The 22,836-nt window shown below is 41.5% G+C and overlaps 1 protein-coding gene across 14 annotated transcripts in view; it reads left to right on the forward strand.

Annotated features, from left to right (window-relative positions):
- Positions 1-22,836, forward strand: part of myocd (myocardin) — a 44,979-nt gene that overhangs the window by 9,132 nt on the left and 13,011 nt on the right. The window contains exon 1 of one of the 14 annotated variants that reach the window (XM_061264101.1): positions 20,952-21,498. The exons of 9 other annotated variants lie outside the window; for them this stretch is intronic. In XM_061264101.1, coding sequence (XP_061120085.1) covers positions 21,444-21,498 — 55 coding nt within the window. In that variant the 5' untranslated portion in view covers positions 20,952-21,443. Of the gene's footprint in view, positions 1-20,951; positions 21,499-22,836 lie in introns of those variants that run through there. 4 more of the 14 variants (XM_061264100.1, XM_061264102.1, XM_061264106.1 and 1 more) reach the window with 4 other exon arrangements.

Below are 22,836 nucleotides of genomic sequence, written 5' to 3' on the forward strand. Positions count from 1 at the left end.
CAATCACCTTCCACTGGTTATAATTATGAAGATAGCTTGATTGATAGGAGTGGAGGGGGATGATTGGAGGATTTGGGTGAAAACGTTGATAAATGATTTGATAGAGCTTGACCGGATGATTGCTTTTGGTGTGATGGACAGGACTTGGACACCTAGGAGCAATTTGGAGTGTTTATTCACCCTACCATGCATGTTTTTGGGAGTAAAGCGGAGGAACCCCACGCAGGCACGGGGGGAACACGCAAACTCCACACAGGAGCCGTAATCAAACCCACAATCTCAGCACTGTGAGGTGGACGTGCTAACCTTTGTTTCTCCAGGTATGGCAATTGAGAACAGACTTTTCATTCCAATGCTGACCTGGCAAAGTAGGCACCTATTCATTTTTTTTCCTTCTGGCTTTTCTAGAAAACGTTCCAAAAAGAAAGCTGTTACTAAAAGATTAACCAGCAGATGTGATGAATTAGTCATTCAAAGAAGAAAAGCTCCGGTGTTGTCCAAGTATTTTTTCTTCGAGACTTACCAAGGCTATGCCAGTTGAAGATTGTAGCCATGTGGGTGAGAGAGAAGAGACTTAGCAGGTCACTGCTTGTATCTTGGCAATTGGTGCAAGTGTCTTACAAATCCATTCTTTTGGCTTTTAACGTCATAACGGGCCGGCAACGTGTTTCTCAGTCACTGCTCCGCTTCATCGGAATCCCAAGCCTGAACTGCTATACACAACATTCCATCACACGGAGTTGCTGTTTAGAAAATTGGCTTCCATTTGCTTCCATCACAGCCAGATATGTTAAAGTTGTAAAGTTGTTTAAAGAGCGCGTCCCCAAAATAGGCTTTGAAATGTATCGAAGAGTAAACATCATCTGTTGTCTATCCGCAGTGTTTGTATCGAATGAACAAAAGAATTAACGATCACTTCTCGAATGTTAAATCTCTTTCGATTTCCTCACAGTCAACCTGGTTTGGGATTCTTGCCAGAATGTTCCCAAATCACATAAAATGTTGAGGAGCGTTTTAAATGTCACAGACGCTGAATGTTTAAGAGATTTGTGCCAGGATTATGTCAACACGGATTACTTTTAAATCTTAAACCGGTTATGAACTTAATGACACATTTCAAATATTTCTTCGTGCCGTCCACATGCAAAATATAGTGAGTTATTGATGAGAAATTTCATTTCTATTCATCTTTTGCGTTTTCTTCTTCTAAAAACAAAACAAAACACTTCCAACCTGTTTTCTTGCAGGAGTCGTTCAATTATTTCTTCTGCTGTTCTCTGTATTGTTTGGCTTGGAATGTAGAGTAATATAAATTCAATAAAATATCATTCCAATCAATAAAACACTGATATCCTAAATAGCATCTCCATTTTTCATTCTGTGTTAAGCAGATAATAAGTCTCCGTTCATTTCAAAGCAACTTCATCTGATCTTCACTGTCTTGTCCTCCCTGCCTGCCATTGTCTCAGCACATTTAAATCTTCCACTCCCGGAGCAATCCCAGGCCAAAGTCCTGCCACCTCCACGCTCGGAAAACTTATTTACAGTAGGTGGCGCCTCCTAAAAGCGTCAGATTCCATTTCAGCAGTGTGTTTGTTTTGGAAATGGAACACAAATGGCAAAAGGAACAACAAAGGAGATAAGATGCTCCATGTCAGGATGGTTTACCTTTCAAACGGTCAAAACCTCATTGAACGCGGGAAAAGTATTTGTGTGTTCCAAGTATAACTAGGACCTCTTCATTCTAGTTCAATTTGATTGAAATCAGTCATCCCATCGTCTTTCCGCCTAAACAAATACAGCGACCATCGTTTTTATTTGGAACTATCTGGATATATGAAACTCAAGGTGCAGACGATGAAGTTTGGAATATTTGAGAAGAGGGCTTATCTAAATGTTTCTCTAACAGTCCATATTCACAAGGACTTTATGATCTAGTGAGCGTACTCGGGCTCGATTCATCCGAGACACAGCAGACGTCCATTTTTTTCGACTGGGTTGCAGGTTGAGACTATTTGACGGAAATGTGATCATATTTGTGGATAATTTAATTTCACTTGGAGAGGAATGGCTGATTTGCTCTGTTGGAATCGCCAGGTCTCACATCATAGTCAGGTCTTAACACAAAATGTCTTCAACTGCCACTCAGAATTGCCGTCACCTTAGAATATCATCCACGTCAGAAGTCAAGTTCGGCAAACACACGGTAGCCTGACAATCTAAATTGTCAACAGCGGATTTTGGAAATCTGGAGGAAGTTGGGGAATGCATGAATGGAAAGTGGCAGAGTGGATTCCAGGGAGGTCCGTGGCTGTTTTGAGGCTGATGGGTATGGTGCGTTCAAACTTGTCACACAAAAGCCCAGCACAAGTACACTCTCTATAAACTTTCCGGGAGCTTTCTAAACACAGAGAGTGCCAGCCTAAGGCAGTAGAGATTGAGCAGGGGGGCAGAGAGAAAATGACGCACACAATCGGTGGCGGCATTGCCAGATGATACGGTTCCTTTGTATTTATATTGTACTTTATGTATTTAGATGACATGCTTTTTTTGTATTGAGCAAGTCAAACACACAGGCCATTAGTCATGTTGCCAGAAGGGAGTGGACTCACCTCACCAGCGCAGATTGCTGCACACAGCCACAGTGATGTCATCAAAGTTGTTCCAAGACAGGTGGAGTACTTGCAGATCGAGCTTTGGACGTCATTAACGGCCTGTGGACATCGCATTGGAGGGAAAGTGTATATTACATGTTCTTAAATTCGACTTTCATCCATTAAAATGATCAAGATGTACAATTGGCTGCAGTCAGACTCGGCTCATCTGAAATTTGTTTGCTATTTATTCAAGAGGCACACTCTGTTTAGGAAGGGAAACCTGGAGTTCTCATTTATTGTGTAGTCTTAGATTATTCTGCAGTCTTAGTAATTATCTGTAAAAAAAAATAGTTGACGTATTATTTGGAATACTCCAATACCAAATATGCTAATGATTTATCGATAAATTAATACATTACAATGGTTTGTCGGATGATGGATTTTGCAAATATTTTGTGCCTTGAATGCCTGAGATAGAAAATGTCGGTGATGCAATTATCACAATGTGTGACATCAGCACGGAACGCTTGGTGACATTCTTGCCCCCTGGAAGACAACCCATCTTAACAATGGCTGACGAAAACACAAATACCCACTGGAGGATTTTGTTGACCTCGAGATGACAGCTCATAATGCTTGTAAATATAATTTTCACTTCATCATTGGCAAAGGTGATTCCGAATTTCCAGCTGCTAAAACGAAGGACCCAACTTTATGCGATCTGATGCGAGTCTGACGTCTTTTTCCCTGGTTTTCCCAGTCATTTACTTTGCTCTGCTTCTTTATCTCGTCTCTGATCATAAACTGATATTACACAGTGTCCACTGGAGTCGCAAAAGTCAGCAGACCACCATGTTTGTTGGCACGTGAATAACATTCAAATATGACATGTCGCAATTCCTGCCTGGCTTATTTGGTCAAAATCACAAATTGGTTCACAGTTGTGCGTTAAAATGGTTCTCTGTGTTCCTGTGAATTGGATTCATTCAAGTTCAGTTCAGAAGAGGTCATGGTCGCATCTCCTCCTCTATGTGTGTATTCCCTAAAATGTTCATCCTCTCCGTAGTCAAGTATTCCAAACTGTATTTTTTATTTTAAACCGTGACAATGCTACCTGACCTTCCAAATAAGTACACTTTTGAATTCTCAGATCGACACAGGTTGCCTTCCCTTATAGCAGGGGTGTCAAAATTAAGTTTGCTTCAAAGGGCCATTCAAATTGTCATCTTGAGGTCAACAAAATCCTCCAGTGAGTATTTGTGTTTTCGTCAGCCATTGTTAAGATGGGTTGTCTTCCAAACTGATAAGTCGTTTTCAAAACGGACCAATAAAAAAACGTTCAAATGTTAAAAAATGAAATATTTAAAAATAAAAAGATTTGTCTTTGCGGGCCAGCTAAAATGATGCGGCGGGCCGGGGCCTTGACTTTGACACCGGTGCCCTACCGCTTGCCGTTCCAGTCCCTTTGAGACCGGCCGGGGTCAAAGGCGGCATAGATATCTTACACAAACTCATCTAGCACACTCCAGTGAATTTGACTGGACAAGCTTTGGAAGATGATGGGTTCATAACAAGCAGTTTATTATCATAACACTCGGCACACATCTGGTGAACTGTAAAATATGAACGTGTCCTCAACTCTGGAAGATCTTAATCTCTCTCGGCGTGTGCATTCAGACAAGACAACGCCTGCTACTTGCTCATACCATTTTGTTGATGTTAAATGTGTATAAGTGCATAATAAGGACATAATTCACCATTTTTACAGTAAAGTGTTGATTAAACGCTTGCGGCTTAATTCTTTGTGTGATCGATGAGGGCGAAAGCCATCAAACTAAACAGTCTACACTATAGAGGTCCAGCTGGTTTTAGCAGAGGGCTGCTTTTTACTCCGACTTCCTTATGCGGGGATAAAATCATTTCCAACAGGCAAGAAACAACAATAAATCAAGTTTCTTCATGAATGATCTCAAAATTGCGTCGACGTAACTGAAATGAATTGACCGGAATCCAAACCATTTGAATAAATATTGCGTGTTTTCGTAGTCCATTGCTCCCGACGTTCAGCAAAAAAAAAAACACACAATTTACTGTAGCTTCGTCATGTTTATTTGAAACATCTGACCTTGTGACTTCATCGGATGCTGTATCTGCCCTAAGTTACAGCAGCTCTGTGTATGCATCAACTGTCACTGGCTGCTTTTAGGGGCCTTCTAGACTAAACCACCATGGTCATAAAACAGGTAAAAGTCACCAAAAAATCTTGGGCTTGTTTAATGTACTTTCAAATTAAGAACCATAATAATCCCGTGCTTTAGATCGAACCCAAATATGAGCTGACGCTGAAAAGATGCAGTGCGTTTTACCTTCATCTTGTTTTCTACCCAGTTTTGTTGATTCCTTGCCATACCTGTAAATAAGTCGGCTAATTCTTTAAGTCCTCCTTTGCATTTGCAGCCTCTATATCATGTTTATAAATGCAACATCACGTTTTTGGATGGTTCTTCAAAAGCTCCGGTCTGTGTTTACAGGTTGAGAGAGAGAGAGGGGCTGGGCTCCAGGATACGGAGCCTGCACTCTTTTACAACGTTGTCTTGTCTGTCACTTGACAGTTGACTGCTGCTCAGCGAACAGCTCTGTTATATTTTCCATTCGAAAAATCCCAGAGGTCACCAGTATGTCGGACTATTTGTTGAAGCCAGATGGGAGTTTTCTTATAAACAAGTGTATTTAGACGGACTGTGGCACCTGAGGCCGTACCAGTAAGGACACTGGTCTAAGTTGTCATAAGTCACTTAATAGTTTCATGATAGCCAGGTTATTATGATGAAATGGCCAATGATTCAGAATCTTCCCAAAAGGTCTATTAATAAAAAACACAAACTTGCTGGTGATTATTCTCCTCAACGTCTACCCTGAAGCCTGACCTGGGTTAGGCATGCCAAAACTACTCACTAAGGAGACATCAAGAACGTGTCTGTAACAGATGCTGAAACTACCCTGGGAGGAATCATTCCTAGATAGCCCAGCTCCTAATGTTTATATGAGCTTCCCAGTGTCTACAGCTATCATCTTTCAGGCCACAAAACGGGTCTGGTGTGACACAACAAGCCCCTTGTTGGTCAGGAGGGGCATACATGAAATATGGTGACCGCTTCATGAAGCAAATTTGAAGCTTCGTTTTCCCCATCACTCATTTACTCATTGAATTGGCCGTGGCATGTCTGAAATCACTCGTTCCAAGATCTTTACTTCATCGTGGCTCAGTCTCTTGAAGACTATAAAAGACATGCTTTGCATATTCTCCGAGTTGATGAATGGAGCAGGGGATCCCCCCTTTTCGATCCCTACTGTTTATTAATCCGCAATCAACGGTGGAAATCCTGGACTAACCCCATCATAAATGACGTATTCGAGTCCACGGTCGCCTGAACGTTCCAGATAACAACAGAGGCATTCAAGGAAAGAGATGGCCAGATGTGATCACCCAAAAGTAATAACTAGTGAATGATGAGCAGGACTGATGAAGAGATTCAGTAAATGTTACTTGCTGCACCTTTGGGTGAAGATATGAAAAATGAAGCAACAAAAGCGCTTTGTTATTCCCCGTGAAATACGACAAGCTGTCTTTTTGGTCGGACTGAAATCAAGATAATGAACATTTTCCGATAAACTATGCGTCAGGCTTGGTAGCGCACAACTATAATAGGTAATGCTAGTCACCAAAAGACCACCTTTGGGGTTGTCCCTCCATTTCTTCCTCAACGATGTCAGCGTCAAATAAAAACTTTGAGATAACCTCGGAATTTGATGGTGTCATAAATAGCCTTTGTCTCGCTTTCTTCTTCATTTACACAGAACATAAAAATCACACAGAATTGCCGTGTTGAGCTACTGACTGGAATACGTCACAGCTTTGTCACTTTTGGCCATATGCCTGGCTTGTTTAAAAGCACCGACAGCAAAAATGGAACACTAAGAAAGTTCTAGACTTAAAACCTTTCCTTTACTCAAAAAAGGAGTTATAATGGCCTGAGCATCTGACAGTTCTGGACCCGATTAGGGACTCGTTTTAAATATGTGGAGGACAACATTGAAGATTATTTTTGATGGATTGAAATGCCGTCTTTTACGACAGCAGCCCTGACAGTCACATGAGCACTCCCATCTACGTTGGTCTTCGAATGATCTCCCTCGTGTTGCTGGTGGCAGCTTCTTGACTTCTTGTGACTGCTTGGCTTTGTGCCTCTGTCAGCTGTGCAGTGTTTGCATGACCCTGTGCAGCCCTCTGCAGGTGTCCAACACGCTGCCTGTCTCCTGGACGCTTAGAGTGGCCCTTGGAGCATTTAATAGCAATCAAGACCCACACTTGACTGCCCTGTGAGTCACTCAGTCACCTCAACTTCCCTTCCAGAGAGTCATGGAGAACTGAGTGTGTACATCACAGTGTGAGGCACAGAACTAAGTCAGCCGGAACAGCTCGAGGGCTCCTATGAACTGAGTTTAAACTAGTGTAAAATACACAGCAAACATCCATTTGAGTGTTTGCATTTCAAAAATCCTCGGCAGCATCTGGAACTAGATGACAGCCCAACGTTTAGTTTGAGGGATACAAAAACAGAGTTGAGAATTCTCATATCTTGCATACATGTCAATTGGCAGCACGTCTTTTGGATTATTTTTTTGACTTTGGCATGCGTCCCTGAATCAGCCGCCAGCACAAAAAGGGACCTTCCCGTCTCCTGAACAAATGGCAAACAACAGTAGCCCCCAAAGGAACTCCAGAAGTGAGTCCCAGACATGTTTTCTATGCCTTCACTTCATTTGCTAAAACTTCTCGAGGGGCCTGCACCTTAGGGCACCAAAAACATACAGATTTGTTTTCTTTAATAAGATCTGCTTGGAGAATACAATGGGACGATGTAACACATACATGGACAGTATTTAAGGCTTTGGAATAAAAACATGTTGTTCAAGAGAGAGGGGGGGGGGGGGGGGGGGGGGTTTGCAGTATTATCACTACTGTAATACAACTATAGATTATTTGCGGTCATTATCAAATAAGCATAAGATCCCAAAGTCTAGTAGAAGTACCTAATTTGTCATTCCTGGCTAAGTTAGAAAGCCCTAGCATAATTGTTGATTGTAGATGTAATCAACATTTGCTCTGTTTATTGATGTTCAAGCCTGAAAGCTTGTAATATCTACAGGACATCTATTTGACACATTTGGGGTTTAAGTTTAAATAAAAAAAAATAAAAAAAAGGACTGACTGGTTGTTTTCTGTGACTATCTGTCCTGTTCTCGGAAGAAAATGCTGAATCCACTCAGTCCATATCTTGACACAAAGATTACATGGAGTGCATTTGAAGGAATAAAAAGGGTTCGCACATCAAAATAAACATTAGTCCAGCTTAACAGTAACGTGCCTTTAGCTCCGAAACGAGACAACAGTAAATCAAAGTCGCTTAAAAGGCTGTAGGAGACCCAGACTCCTCCATGCAACATCAGGAGTAAACGCTTTAATGAAATCTTAACTGATGGGCTTTGCTTAAAAGCCCACCCAGCCTCAGATAGGACCCTCGCTGACAATTTATACCATCTTGACAACCCCCTCCTGGATCAGGTGAAGATACTCCACGGGAAACAAAGCAGAACACAAAAAGATGCTCATCTATCTTCTTCCAATTGACTGCCATGACGCCAATTGCTTCATCTGATTGTTTATCTGAAGGAAAAGGACAACTTATGGGAAGCTTGAGGGCAGAATGTGGAGAAAAACCAACAAGGTTGTCTTCAAAAGAGCCAGGTTATGTATGGTCTGATGTTATCTGAGGCCACACCAGAGGGAAGGATGCTCTGGATCTGTGTCAACACACACAGAAAAAAAAAAAAAAAACACGTGGCACTTCAAGATGAAGAGATAGCAAGTCCCCCACTTAACAGTCGTCCTTTCATCGATTGTCTCATCCTCGGCGAGATGCGAGCAAGCAATAGTAGCCCCCCCTCCCCTTTTTTTCGCTAATGATTCACAGAAAAAGGAGTGAATAGACATTAGGGCACGCAACTTGAAGCATGGCGTTTACGACTTCAGCGTATCTTTAACATAGTGGGATTTTAATCTTTATATGCTCAAGATACTGGTCAGTGGTCACCAAATGTATGAGGTCACACTTCCCGCATTGAAGATTATTCTTGTGAATCATCCAATGGAACGCAACCATGTGACATTCATTTTTGGACTTCAATACGGCGGTTTATCGGGGGTCTCATGACCTTTTAAGGTCAACTCATTCACACTGATTTAACAATACATTGCTCGGGACGCCAAGGAAAGCTCACATTTTTTCCCAATATACTTGTGCCAACATTTTATTCTACATCACTTGAATCAGCATACCGTAATTTTCGGACTTTAAGTCGCTCCTGAGTATAAGTCGCCCCCCCCACCCAAACTATGAAAAAAAAAACGCGATTTATAGTCCGAAAATTACGATAGTTTATTTTTGGTAAATGACCGTGCTTTGTTTGAATTTGATACAATGTCACAGTCACAGCAAATAAATCGTGAAGCATCTCTTTTAAAATAAATTGCATGTGCCAGATAAAACAAATGAGGTTGAAGTTAATAATGAAGCCATCTGATGAGTAATGCATGCTCAAATGTCCAAGGGAGGATTCCCAGCCCCAATCAACCTGTCAGTAATGGAAGCCTGGACATCAAAAGACCAAGGTGACACTATCTGAGAAACCACTGGAGTTCAATCTTTATTTTTAGACCCATGCAGTCAGTCCCAGCGGAGTAGCGAGCGCAACAGCGCCTTTCCCTCCGCACTGCAAACTTTTCCATGATGTCATGTGTAGCGCAGGAGAGATGCTAATTGAAGAGGCAGATGAACACAAACAGGAATCTCCACCAATTCAAACGCTCACTCCATCCCCCTCATTCTTCAAATCACTTTCCAGACAGAAGCCACCTAGGAGAGACTTGACTTTGGCGACTCGGCATCAAACGCACCTTCCTTGTCGAAAGCATTTTAGTAGTCCACATGATGGCATCATTAACACAAGTTTGACATGAGTGGACTTACTGCCGCCTCTTCTCTGCGGAATTAAATATAAAGCAACTATAAACATAGAACACGGCCTGTGCATTGTCCCTTTTGTCCACCGCGAGCAACGGCCGAGAAATGAAATATTATATTTGCTTTATTGTTGATGAATCTTCCTGGGTGTTCCTCCCCTGTCTTTTGTCCTGCCAAGTTCATAAGATGATGTCATTATCGAGAAAACACCACCAGTGTGTCGACGATACGAAAAAATAAATAAATAAAAATAACTGGCTGTCCCTGAGTGACTAACACCACCCAGAGTTGCTTTCTACTTTTTACTGTCTTCAGTAAGTGTGATATAAATAAACATTCCTACACAGCATAGTGTTTATTTCACTTTAGAGGATTGTTTGAATGTATCCATGACGTACACTCCCTGGAAATAAAATCAGTTATATCTGATGGGACCATTCATCTATTTTCCCCACTGCTTATACGGCCGTGGAGGAATTGGAGCCGACTTTGCATCACATTTGATTTAAAAGGTCTTCTTATGCTAATTTGAAATCCACACCACTTAAAGTTGACGCAATTATTATGGTGAGACATACACTACCGTTCAAAAGTTCGGGGTCACAAAATTGTTTGGGTGACCCCAAACTTTTGAACGGCAGTGTAAATATTATTATAATAAAATATTATGAATTAAATATTATAAATTATATTTTACATTTGTATCAGATTATATATAATCTATGAATATAAGTATACATATATATTATAAGATTTTTTACACAGAAGATTATATATATAATCTATAAATAATTATCTAAATAAATATATACACTAACGTTCAAAAGTTTGGGGTCACCCAAACAATTTTGTGACCCCAAACTTTTGAACGGTAGTGTATTTTGTATCAAAGATCAATAATATAGATTTGATACAGCGACCGTTCATTGTGTTTTAGTGAAGCCTATTTACGCATCTTGCTATATTGTGACACACCTTGGGGAATATTATCTTTACGATTCCTCTTCGAAATGGGATTTTCAGATTTGTAAACTCCAGAAGCGTATGTTTTTGGAAACAATTCAACTTTGCGTGATTGTCATTAATATGCCCCGGACAAATGTAATATTGAAGGAATTATGGGCTCACTCCAGAAGCTCCCATTCAAAGAATTCATTATTTGGAAAGGTCTTCATGAGGAAAATTAAAGGAAAGAGTGTCACCATAAATACCAGCCACGGTTATTAAAAGCCTTCCGGATTTATAACGCGGACGCAGTAACACGCACCGACAAACATGCGGGAGATGGGAAAATTAAAGTTCACGCAAATCAAACATACGTGTCATCTCGGAAGTATCAGTAAATAGTCGAGTGTGACATTTAGAACAAACAAGGATCAACGTGAGCATTATTTCTTGATCAGCTCTTAGCCCAGAATGATAAAAACCATCCCGGATTATCTCTCGGGAAGCTCCGGAAAAGATGAGGTCACCGAGCTATATTCAGAGAGCTTTAACGACGGCATATTAAACAAAACGCTTCTAAAATTCAATTAAGAAAGCACTGGGCCACAATGACCTGAAAATAACCCAGAGTTATTGTAAAACAAAAGGCTCTGCCGCTCTGCCGCCCAGCCGCCGTGCCGCCTCACATGTGGTTTGGAAACAGGAGTTCTTAAAACCGCAGATTGTGAGCGGCTGCGGAGATTAATGAAGACTTTCTTTTTCCAGGTGTTGTATTGTGGATACAAGAGCTTTGGCCCGTCAATTTCGACCAAGACGAGAAATCCGCACGGTAGAAATGAAAACAGTAACACAATATACAGCTCTGATCCGGCTCACGACCAGAGGTTGGAAGCGCATTCCACAAAGAGAAGCGGGAGCAGACAGATCATTCCAAGATATTGATCGGGGCTTTAGGAACATCCTTTTATGTCAAAGGGGGCAAATCATCTTCTCAAATATTTCAAAAAAATAATCAAATGTACATATATAATATAGTGTTTGCATATGTATATATATATATATATATATATTATAATAATAATAATCCTATGATGTAATTATCAGAAGAGTCATTTTTAGAATAAGATTCTGAAAGTCCTCCTCTAGACCTTTCTTTGAGTCTCAGCTTGATGCTGCCACATATTTATGAAAATTCACCTCCAATATTGGATGGCAAATTGGAGCAACAACAGTGGAAATTTGAATAAGCTTTTCAGAAATACGAGGGTCTGGACCAATGGGATATATTTTTCTTGAAACTTAATACACTATGAATTAAACGCAAGGCTGAGCAAAATTACAATTTGTTCACTTGGATTATTTTTCTTTTAAATAGTCCACTTTTTTGGGTTATGAGGTCATGTGGCAAAAATCAATGATATCATGGTAGCGCTAGAAAAGCACGTGGCCAATCATTAGGCCTTAGTTCATATTGCGTAAAGCTGCTTTCAAGTTACGCAAAAACAAAGAAATAAACATTTTCACTTCAGATCCTTCCCAGCACAACTAGGTCATGTCTTCCAAGCAGCACATCTGATGGACTTTCCATCAACTTTGGACCTTTTCATCATTTACAGCCACTGAACTCCAAAACACGCTGAATGCAACACTGAGCATTCTTTTTTAACTGCAATCACAGATCATAAAAATATCACATTAAAGCCTTTCTGCTCTGCTTTTATTGCGCCGCCGCTTGCAAAGAACCAATAACCCCCATAACGTTCGAAAGAAATATGTAGGATGGGCCAAGTACCATACACCCTGCTTCTAATAACCGTGCACCAATGTACACAATGGAAAGTTGCATGCAAGGTGAAATCATTCCATTGTATTCTCTCTCTCTAGCCGCTCCACTAATGAATAAAAATCATTCATTTTTACGGCTTTACTTGTGATCAACCCAGGTACCCATTTGTCAAAAGTAGGAGAAAGTTAGAACCATATGGAAATTTCTACGGGAGACACCTGGTTGCCATTACGGCTATGCAGAAAATATTCCACGCACACACACATTGGGATACAAGACTCACACACAAACAATGGAATAAGAAGAACGTAGCACAGTGATGTGTTGTGCGATGATAGCATGGATTGTCAACCTCTGTCATTTGATTGTTCTTCTAGCATCCTTTTCTTTTTCTCCAAATATATGTGTCTAATTTCAAATCGAAGATAAACATCTGACAATCCCAATTTCTCGTGCCCAGCATGAGAAAATCCCGTGCTTTGATTCTTTGTTCTTCATTAAAGTAGGGAAGCGCCAATCCATGAAATGTTGCCTCCTAAATACTGTCCATCCCATAGGCCAAGTATAACATGGAAGCACGGGTTATATTTTTAGAGTTTGCGCCTACATACCAGAAGCTATGGGAATCAGCTTCAGCAAAAATAACACAATATCAACTTTTATATTGCCATCACGCCCCGGCCGCCCAATTGGATGTCGATGCTATCAGGGTTTAAGTGAAGATGTTCTTCAATTAACGCCCAGGACAGCAATCTAGTCTGATCATTTTCTGTTTATGTACCTTGTTCTTCATTTTCAGAAGACCTTGGAAATTTCATTAAAACCAAGAAGCAGGTATCTGGCTTTTGATCCACTGTTTGCTTTCCTTTGACAGACGGGCTGTCCGATGATACTAAGACACGCGCTACTTGGCTTTTCTATCAAATTATGAAGAGCAAAATCCTGCTGAAAGAATGTTTTGCATCGAATAAAAAGAGAAGAACTGGACCAGATTCGTTTGTTTTATATGTAAAGTTGATATCAAACTATCTTATTTACTTATGTAGAACCAATTTCAAAATATCTCCTGTATCCTGAAATTAACACTATCCAACGTAGATTCCAACATACACTTAAAAATAATGAATAAAAAAAATAGAAATCATAAATAAAAAATTCTATAAATATATATATATAAAATAAAAAGGAAAAAAAAATGTTTTTATCAATAGTGAGGTCTGGGTTGTTGTTTTTTGTGCTCCTTTTTTCCGCATTGCACACCCTTCCCACGTTCTTTGTAAATTTAAAGTATGCCAAATTTAATGAAAGAGAATTTCAGTATGTTTTATTGATAAATGTAAATGTAGTCTTTCATCAAATACCAAGAGCCCTTTCACAACTGGCCTGTCTTGCTGGTATGCAAGCTAGTGGCCAGCGTGCTCTCTGACCTGCAGAGTCTGGAGCCAACAGCAGACCTTTGGAGAATTTCAGACAGCCGCCGTCCCCACAGGCCATAAGTGTTCCCGTGTCTGACAGACAGGAATGATAAGGGTGGCCGTGTAGCACGTTTCCAAGCAGCATTAAATCCAAGGTCAAACAAGGTATTCAAAGGCATCACTAGATGCCTCTGTAAATGTTTGAATTGATTGAATACAACTGACCATTTTCTGTTCTTTTCTAATGCAACTTGCAATAATGACTGAATTTAAATTCACCTTGTAAGGATTTTTGTGCTTCTTTTTAATGATGTAAATGATGTGAAAAAGAGCCAGCCATTTTCAAATCCTTTCATTTGCAAAACACCAATAAAGCTAGACTGACCAAAAGTATCCATTTTTGAAAACTAAACTTACCAAAATGAGCTTATCATGAGATTTTGGCCCAACCAACAAACGCTATGAAAGTCCGTATCAGCCTTATATGATTGTTTGGAACGGAGATGTGATTTAGCTCCAAGGGTGCATGTGATAAGTTGAGAGGCCTTCGCAGAACGAGCGGAAACGTGATCGGGACGCGTACATTTCTGTGCGGTCGAGGACACTGTGGGGTCGTCACAATCTCTCCCGCTCCGTCCCTCCTCCCCCTTGTCCTCCCTCCTAGCCCGTGTGGAGTCGCTGAGTTATTCGGCCTGCAACGGTGGCGCGATTCCACGACTCAGGCAGCCACTGACATCATTTGACAACGTGTGTGGAAATTGACACCTCTGACACATCATCTCCTTGGTCACAATATGAATGGGAGCGGAGTATGTCAGAAGATTATCGGACAATGGGAACCCCGTGATGATTTTGCAGACCACTTCAAGCTTTTCATTCCATAATAGAACATGTCTAGAAAGGAATGCTGGGCTAATAACGAATGGGAAAGCACTGTGAGTTTTAAACTGCGTGACATTTAGCATAATTTGTGATGCCACTGTTCCAAACATTTTGGACACGGTGACCGTACACAGGGTAATGATCAGGGAGTATGAGAGCAATACGTGTTGCAAAGCCCACAGACTACTCGGCAAAGAAAGATCAGACATAACTTTGGGGGGATCCTGAAAAGGTGACAGTAGCTCAGTGCGGAATTTTCTGGACTGACACATTGCAAAATTTAGACTTTAATGGGTATGGTTACACGAATGGAGCTTTCCAAAATGATTCAGATTGATTTATTTGTAAGATCCACATCTGTCTGATTTAGTAATGATTATGCATCTACTTTCAAATAGTAAGCTGAGCAGGGGCTTCAAGTTCCTGGTCAAAATCCACTATTCATTTTGCACGAATCGGGTTTCGTATTTTTAGTTCTATGGTGTACATGATCCAAATGGATAGCATAATGATTGCCTGTGAATTTATCCGTGACTGCTGGTGCTTTGTTTTGCATCTACTCCCCAAGGCTTTATTTAACCAGTCGACTGCTGAGATGTGAAAATTGCCATCAACAACGAAGTCAAGGGCAATTGTTTTTCCACCCAGCCGAATTAGCCGGAGCTTCACTCTCACATAAAGAAACACGGCAGGATTGGGTTAACAAGTACACAGACTGCACTTAAATCAAAACAATACATCATATGTTTTGCCCCCCTTTGGAACATCTGATGACAATTAAACATAGTCAGGGTGTCAAAAGCTACCTCGACTGTGTCACGGGTCAGCACGTAAACACATGTGACACACGTGAAACACACATACAGACTCAGTCCTATAAATAAGTCTTTGGTATTGAAGGGTCAAGTGGAGTCCAGTCCCGCAGATAGCAGGAATCAGTCTGTAGCCCTTGGCAACCTCTGGGTTCTGTTTTCCATCTGTCAACCACTACCAATACTGATGAGCATTTACATCTCATAAGTGACGTCTGTGTTCATAGCATTGCGTAGATGTCCTGCGGGGTTGTGGGGAGGACAGGGTAGGGGCATAGCAACAACAACATGGCTCTGTTTGACCATCATGGAAAGAAAGTATGTGCTGGCTGACAGTCCATGTCAGTGACACAACACGGCCAAATATTTGCACTGTTGGGTCTTTATATTGGCAGCACTGTGGACAAGTGGTTAGCGCTGTCAACCCCACAAAGACATTGCTGGGTAGGGAGATTTCAGCTCGGGGGGGGTTGCATGTTCTCAACAAGTACTCGCGACACCTCCCGCTGTCTCAAAACACGTACAGTTGAACCTCGAAATTCGAACTCTCGCTCATATGTCGGAAGTGTCTACCAAAGACAGTCCGCACATTTATGGTATTCATCCTAAAGGAAAAATATATTGGAAAAAGAACAAAATAATAATTCGACATTTAATGTTTTTAACTGCGTGACAATTACCGTATTTTGCGGACTATAAGGCGCACCTAAAAACCTAAAATTTTCTCAAAAGCTGACAGTGCGCCTTATAGTCCAGTGCGCCTTTTATATGGACCAAATTCCTAAATTTAAACTGGCCCAAAGCATTGCGTCATGAAATCAATCATAAGTGGCCCGCTAAAGACTAGGAATCATGAATCAAAAAGACTATGGATCATTATTTTGTGATTATAAAGTAATTTGTTGCGTCTGAAGTTGAAATAAAAAAGATAAAATGGAGAATGATTTGATTTGGATTACAAATCTGACATGATGCATTAATGGTGCGCCTTATAGTCCGGTGCGCCTTATATATGGACAAAGTTTTAAAATGGGCCATTCATTGAAGGTGCGCCTTATAGTCCGGAAAATACGGTAATTTCAGCAAATTGTATGAGGTGGATGTCTCTTTTCTACGTATTAAAAAAAAAAAGAGCTCAAAGCCGACACGCACCATGCTTCATTTCATCCATCGCGTTTAACCCAATATTCCCAACTAATATTGACACGCTTTATTTCAATTTCACCAATTTTTACTTCATTAGTTTCTCTTTATAATTCGTCAAGCATGATAATAGAAATCAGATGAGAGCCGATTGCTCCGCTAAATGCGCCTTTCATCTGCTCCGGTTAGTCACGGGTACACACATTACCAACAACAAAGTAGACTTTAAGTTATTAAATTTCTGATAGAGAAAATTCTGGAATGCCGCGCAAAGCCTCTCGGTAATAGGCAGGTGTTAGGAGTTAAGCTACGGTGATGCGGGGCTCGAAGCCTCGCAGACGCGGACCCTCCAGGGCTCCTCCTTCGGCTGTGGCCCCTAGCCAGGGCCTGCAGACTCCATTTGAGCCAATTGCAAAAAGCAACCCCAAAAAAAAACATAAAACAGTATCTCCCAGCTCTGTGTTTATGTACATGATGGGAGACAAGCTACTATCTCCCTCGCAGAGCTCTTGCAGTGTTTGTGGATTCCATTTGGAATTGGCGGCAGACATGCGGCGCTCTCGCCCAATGCAAGCGAAGGTGACCGAGCCACGGCCCAGATAAAGAAAGCAGCAAGATTTAAGAAGGGGGACGGCACAGGAGGGGAGAGTCCTGGCTAAGCCTGAGTTAGGTTTTCTATCACTTTTGCTTTGGCTTTTCATGAAACATCTCTCTTCTGAAGCTCAGAGGAGAAACCGATGCTATCCTGGCTTTCCCACCTCTTTGCCTCGGCTCATGGAAAAATAGAGCTGGTTTATTTTGCACGCGATGCCCTCGGCTTCTGTTTTCTATTTTTTTTACGATACTTCATTTTGTTTGCCTTCATAATTCCTCCATCCCCAACTTTTTCTTTCGGAAGCGCCGGCTCGTATCGTGGGAAAAGCCCTCGTTTTTTTCTGATAACACTGATTGAGTGCTGAGAAATGACGGAATCACGCTCACGCTCGCTGATGACAAATACAAGTTCCATCAATCAATGCCGCGTGGCTTTGTAAATTGGCAAAAACGGAAGAAAATGACAAATGATGAAAAGAAAATTACACCAACTGAAAGGGAGGAATTTTTCAATGATCTTTTTTTTCCTCCCAGGCTCTACAGTGGTATGATTTATTTAATATATTATTTTTTTGTGGCCAAAACACATAGTATACCTTCAGGGTATAATATGCACCTCCTTACTGATTGCCAGACAGTTTAACATACTGTATAAATACTGAAATACAAATTCATAATGTCAGTTGACTCGCTGACCTGCCTTGATATCTTTCCATTTTCATCAATCAAGGGTTGGGGCGAGTTTTCTGTCCATTTTCCCACATCCCAAAACATCCAAGTTAGCTTCATTGACAAAACTGGCCTTAGTAATGCTTTTCGATAACAAAACAAATACAATCGTAAAGGGGAAGTCAATTGAAGTTCATGATATGTTCTATGCGACACCACTAGTCCAAACACGGTATTTGGATAAAGAGAGCGGCCATTACAGCTATCCGTTTGTAAATGTCACAAAAGCAAACTCAGAAGCAAATCTTTAAAATCTTGACTCATTTCCTGTCATGTCTGCTCATTTATGACAAATGTAAGGCAACGTCAAGCCAGTAAGCAACTCTCAACCCAGCAGTAAATCAATTAGCCAACCATAGCCAGTTAATATATAATCAATGAGGCAGGCTTTTTTTTTTTGTTGCCTCATTCCGTCAATAATCCACTCTCAAGTCAAAGGTGTGAAGTGGAAGCAGACAGGCAGGAAGAAGATAAACGGATAAAGAACATCTAAGCCTTCCAGTTTCCTCCAGTAGAGTGCCTACCGAGATTTGGTTGGCAGAGAAGAACTTCCATGCTGGCCCCTTATCAGCAAAGAAAAGTATTTCATAATTCATTGGAACCGATTGGAACAATGTGACATTCCCCAAACTGTGTTTGTAATTCTTGTGTTGAATCCAGATGTTAATGACATGATTTTTGCGCATAGTTTGAGCAAGTTATCTAAAACACAAGAAATCACAGAAAACACAAAATGTCATTTAGTTGATCTAGATGTCTGTGCGGACGGCCAATAAACATTGTGACGTGTGTGTGTGTGTGTGTTGGCTAATACAAAGGCATATGTCATTTGCATCCAACTAGCAGCAGCAGGCACACTTCTTATATACGATCCATACAAAATGTGCCTTTAAATCTCTCTATTTGACATATGATGATCATTGGCTCTCTCTTTGTCTCGACTGGTCCAGGCCGTTCAGATGAGACTTGTCACGTCTGTTGACATAGGGCCCAATTAAAGGGGAGGATTAAGCCAGGGCTGGGTGACCTCTTTAGGAATCTCTCCAAAACACTGTGTGTACACTGTCAAAACCTCAGACAGACCTTCCCTTAAAGCACTTTCACCTGCTAATTAAAGATGTCCATGAGTGCTCGAGTGTGCGTACATGTGTGTGTGCTTTCATTCACAGTCAATTGGAGACAAGCGTCAGCCATAGATTTGCAGCCTTAGTCGCCTTTGTGTAAATATTTGAATTTTCTAGCATCGCACGGCTCTCTGGCGTGCGCTCCGGCACACGTCGTAGCAAACGAGCATTATTTATGCCACGAATCGATGACATGTTGCGGCGCTCCGCTCCGTGCTCCTCTGCAACAAAGGCCAAGCAGTGTTTATGCCGGGAAGAGATTAAAACGGCTAGTAAAGAGCAGTGAGCTGGACAAAGCTCTCAATGCTCTGTGACTTATTAGTGCTGTGTCACAGCGGTCTTTTACAGAATTTGGACAAAAGGTCCGCAGGAAGATCACCCGAGGCAGTGAAGCTTAACATGTGGCCCAAGGGGCCATTTGGAAGAAAAAATAGTTGTTAAGCCATCCAACACTCGTGTTGTCAAAACTGACTGTGACTTTCTCTATAAAATGCAAATCTGTTTAATCCCTATCGAGAAATACATTTTTGTCTCCGAATCAATGAAAAAATATGGACATACCCCAAATCCAATGACTAGTGGACATTATTTGGTGTTTTTGGTTGCAGTGCTGTCCAAGGGATCAAAGGTCACAGACATTCCACGGTGGTTTTTGTCTAAATCTTGTGATGATCTTATGGAGAGGATTTGATGAAATTTAAATTCCTTGAAAATGTACATACTGTTTGATTCACACAGTGGCGAACCTCACCCCATGTTTGTTTGTGAACAAGTGAGGTTTAGGGGGCGTGGTTCTTTAGACTGGGACCTGTTCCCAATTAAGCCATCAGAAGAAAAAAAAAATGTGCTCCTTTTTTTGCCTGCTTGAATGATAATATATGCGCAAAAAAGTTCGAGTTAAATCTTTTCTTTGTAGTGTACTCAATTAAAAACATAGGTTTGAAATGATTGTGAAACCATAATTTTTTTATTTACATTTGGCTTTTTTCTTTTTCCCAAATGAGGATAAGATTTCAAAATAATGCAAACTCCAGTTACAAAGGAGAGAGTTTGTTAACCACTATGCTTTTGAAATATTGATTGACAGCCTGGTCTACAGTATGCCGCCACTCGTTAGAAAATCAATTCATATTATTGTGTTATCATTACGTGAGTAATCTGGTAGCCCCCTACAACAACAATATCTTTTTTCATCACTCAAACAACTGTTTTTTGTGTCAGTGGTTTATGTATTACATTGCATTCCAGCTTGAAATGGATAAACAAGCTCAGAGAAGGCCTTGGCATGACCAACAGACGGACGGATCTTGTTGACGGATCGCTTTAAGAGGAGCGGGCAAGCAGCTTAGTTCTGCTCGGACAAATATCTGGCTGGTATGTAGGAGCTGGGCGAAAGGGGGACTTGTTAAATACAGAGTGGAGCATCTGCATCCGACTGCTGATAAGATAATCCCGTAGCTCAGCTGCTGGGAGAAGGACTAGACTGCCACTTTTCTTATACAATGCCACGAAACTTAACTCCATATTTTCAGCTCTTCAAATTCCGTGCAAATTTAGAGGTGCGATGAATTTTCCAACCGATGGCCTCTTGACCTCTCCACTACTATTTTGCTTTCAAGCGTATAATCACAGCTGGATGCATCTATAAAAGATTGGAGGAAGCATGAAAAGTTACCTTCTACACCAAAGACAATTTTTTTTTCCCCTGGTCTTAAAAATATTATTTCTCCCTATAAGTGTTTCAAACCACACGTCAGACACTGGAAGTTTACTTGTGACAGGTCGAACTAATAATTTGCACCAAATGTACCCGGGCATTTATACGTGTGTAGGTCTGATTCATAGAGAGTGTAAAAAGTTTTTGGAAGCTTGAACTTTTTCTCCGACTCTCCCTCTGCTCTCCCCTCCAATAACACACAGCAGGGCTGATAGGCAGATATATTTACACTGGTATCATGGGAGGAAGAAGTCATCAGCCAAACCCCGTCCAGCCTCCGGCTCCTCTTTAGCGCAACCCCCGGGCCGCCTAGCCCCTCCCAGAGCAGGGCATATCTCTGTGTGCTTCTCCTGACTCCCAGCTCAGAGCTCTCAGCTTAGATGGGACCAAAGCCTTAGCAAGACTCACACACTTCCACATCGATCCCCCGGGGGAGAGAAGGGGAGCGCTCGGAGATCCATCCGCCGGCTGCTGTAAACACTTGAAATTTCTGCAGACCAGATAGGCAGAGTCTACTCCAAATCATCTCAGTCTCGGGCTCCAGAAGACACCAAGACGGGCCCAGGTGTGCGTGACTGCAACTTTTCAACCCTGGAACTGTACTCTAAAGCATTATGACTCTTCTGGGCTCTGAACACTCCATACTCATACGAAGCAAGTTTAGATCAGGTAAGGACTCGGTGGTTTGACACACCTGTTCTTTTCGAGATTCTCTAGATCAACACGCAAGTGGTTTGCCTGTCAACACATCTCCAGGCAACGGTGGACTCATTGTGCCCTTTGCCGACACTCACGATGTGCTCCTTAGCTCCAAGCGACAGGTGCTCGTAACAATCCCGCAGTCAAAAGGGAAAGGATGCTCAAAGAACTTTCAATGGCTTGGATGTTGTAGAAAAATGGGACATTCAAAAGTGGCGAGTGCACTTGTTGCACGTCAGCCGCTGAGAGAAACCAGCTCCTTTGACACTCTGGCTGGGTGCATACTGATAAAGGAGATTGGGTACTGCTGCAAGGTTGGAGGTTATCTTAATAAGGTCCAATTGGAAGCTAATGGTGCATGTATGTGGGTGAGTGGACCTGGTCTTATCAAAAAACACTTGAGGTACTGATTTAAATGGCCACTTAGGACGGCAACCATCTTGTTATATAGAAATTACATTTTGCCTTCGAGATTTATTTATCATTCACTGGAAGAAAAAAAATGTCCAGAATGCAAAAGCACTTCCTGGACTGTTAAATGGTGAGTTGGCAGAATTTGAAGCGTTCGTTTGAGGCCGCAAAATATTTTGCCAACAAACAGCGTACACGCCGGCAGCTCCTTACAGGAAAGGGAAACTGCAGTTTGATTTTTGTGTCAGAAACAAAAAATAATGAGGATAAGCAGTAGCTTGTCAAAGATGGATGGATGGATACTTTCCAAGATGTGATCTGAGCATGTGTTTGTGCACTCCACTTTGTATACAGCACGTACGTACGTATGTGAGCAACACTGCCACCTCCCTGAAGAAAATCCAACTGATGGTGGCTCATTTGGGTTTCTACAAAGCTCTTCTTTTTCAAAGTAAAGAAACGTAACGCTGCACGTACTGAGATGACAAGAGCATGTGTCTGAAAAATGTAATTGCGTTGGAGGAGCGGCGGACTAAATGGGCCTTTTCCTTTTAGGCTGTTTAGAGTAGATTGGCAGGGTGGGAAATGACCCAGCGTGCTCAGGGGAACGCGGGCGGGATGCTTCGCTCCAAACGTGATGTTCAGGTTGTGTGAGGAGCGAGCCGCCTTAATTTGTCACAGATGTGGAGACAGACGTCTTTATAAAGGTCATCTTACTCCAGATTGAATTGATGATACAGTCAGAATGGATTCATCTTGACAAGGCTGAATTCACGAGTTGAGAAACTGCGTAAGTCAAGGAAAACTACTCGTAAATCCAACAGGCGCTTTTGGTTTTGCTTTTCCGTCAGGGTAGAAGCTCGCATTTTATCGAGCCATTCAGACTACCGATTTGCT

Source organism: Syngnathus typhle, linkage group LG18 (assembly GCF_033458585.1).
Source record: "Syngnathus typhle isolate RoL2023-S1 ecotype Sweden linkage group LG18, RoL_Styp_1.0, whole genome shotgun sequence".
NCBI classification, from domain to species: Eukaryota; Metazoa; Chordata; class Actinopteri; order Syngnathiformes; family Syngnathidae; genus Syngnathus; species Syngnathus typhle.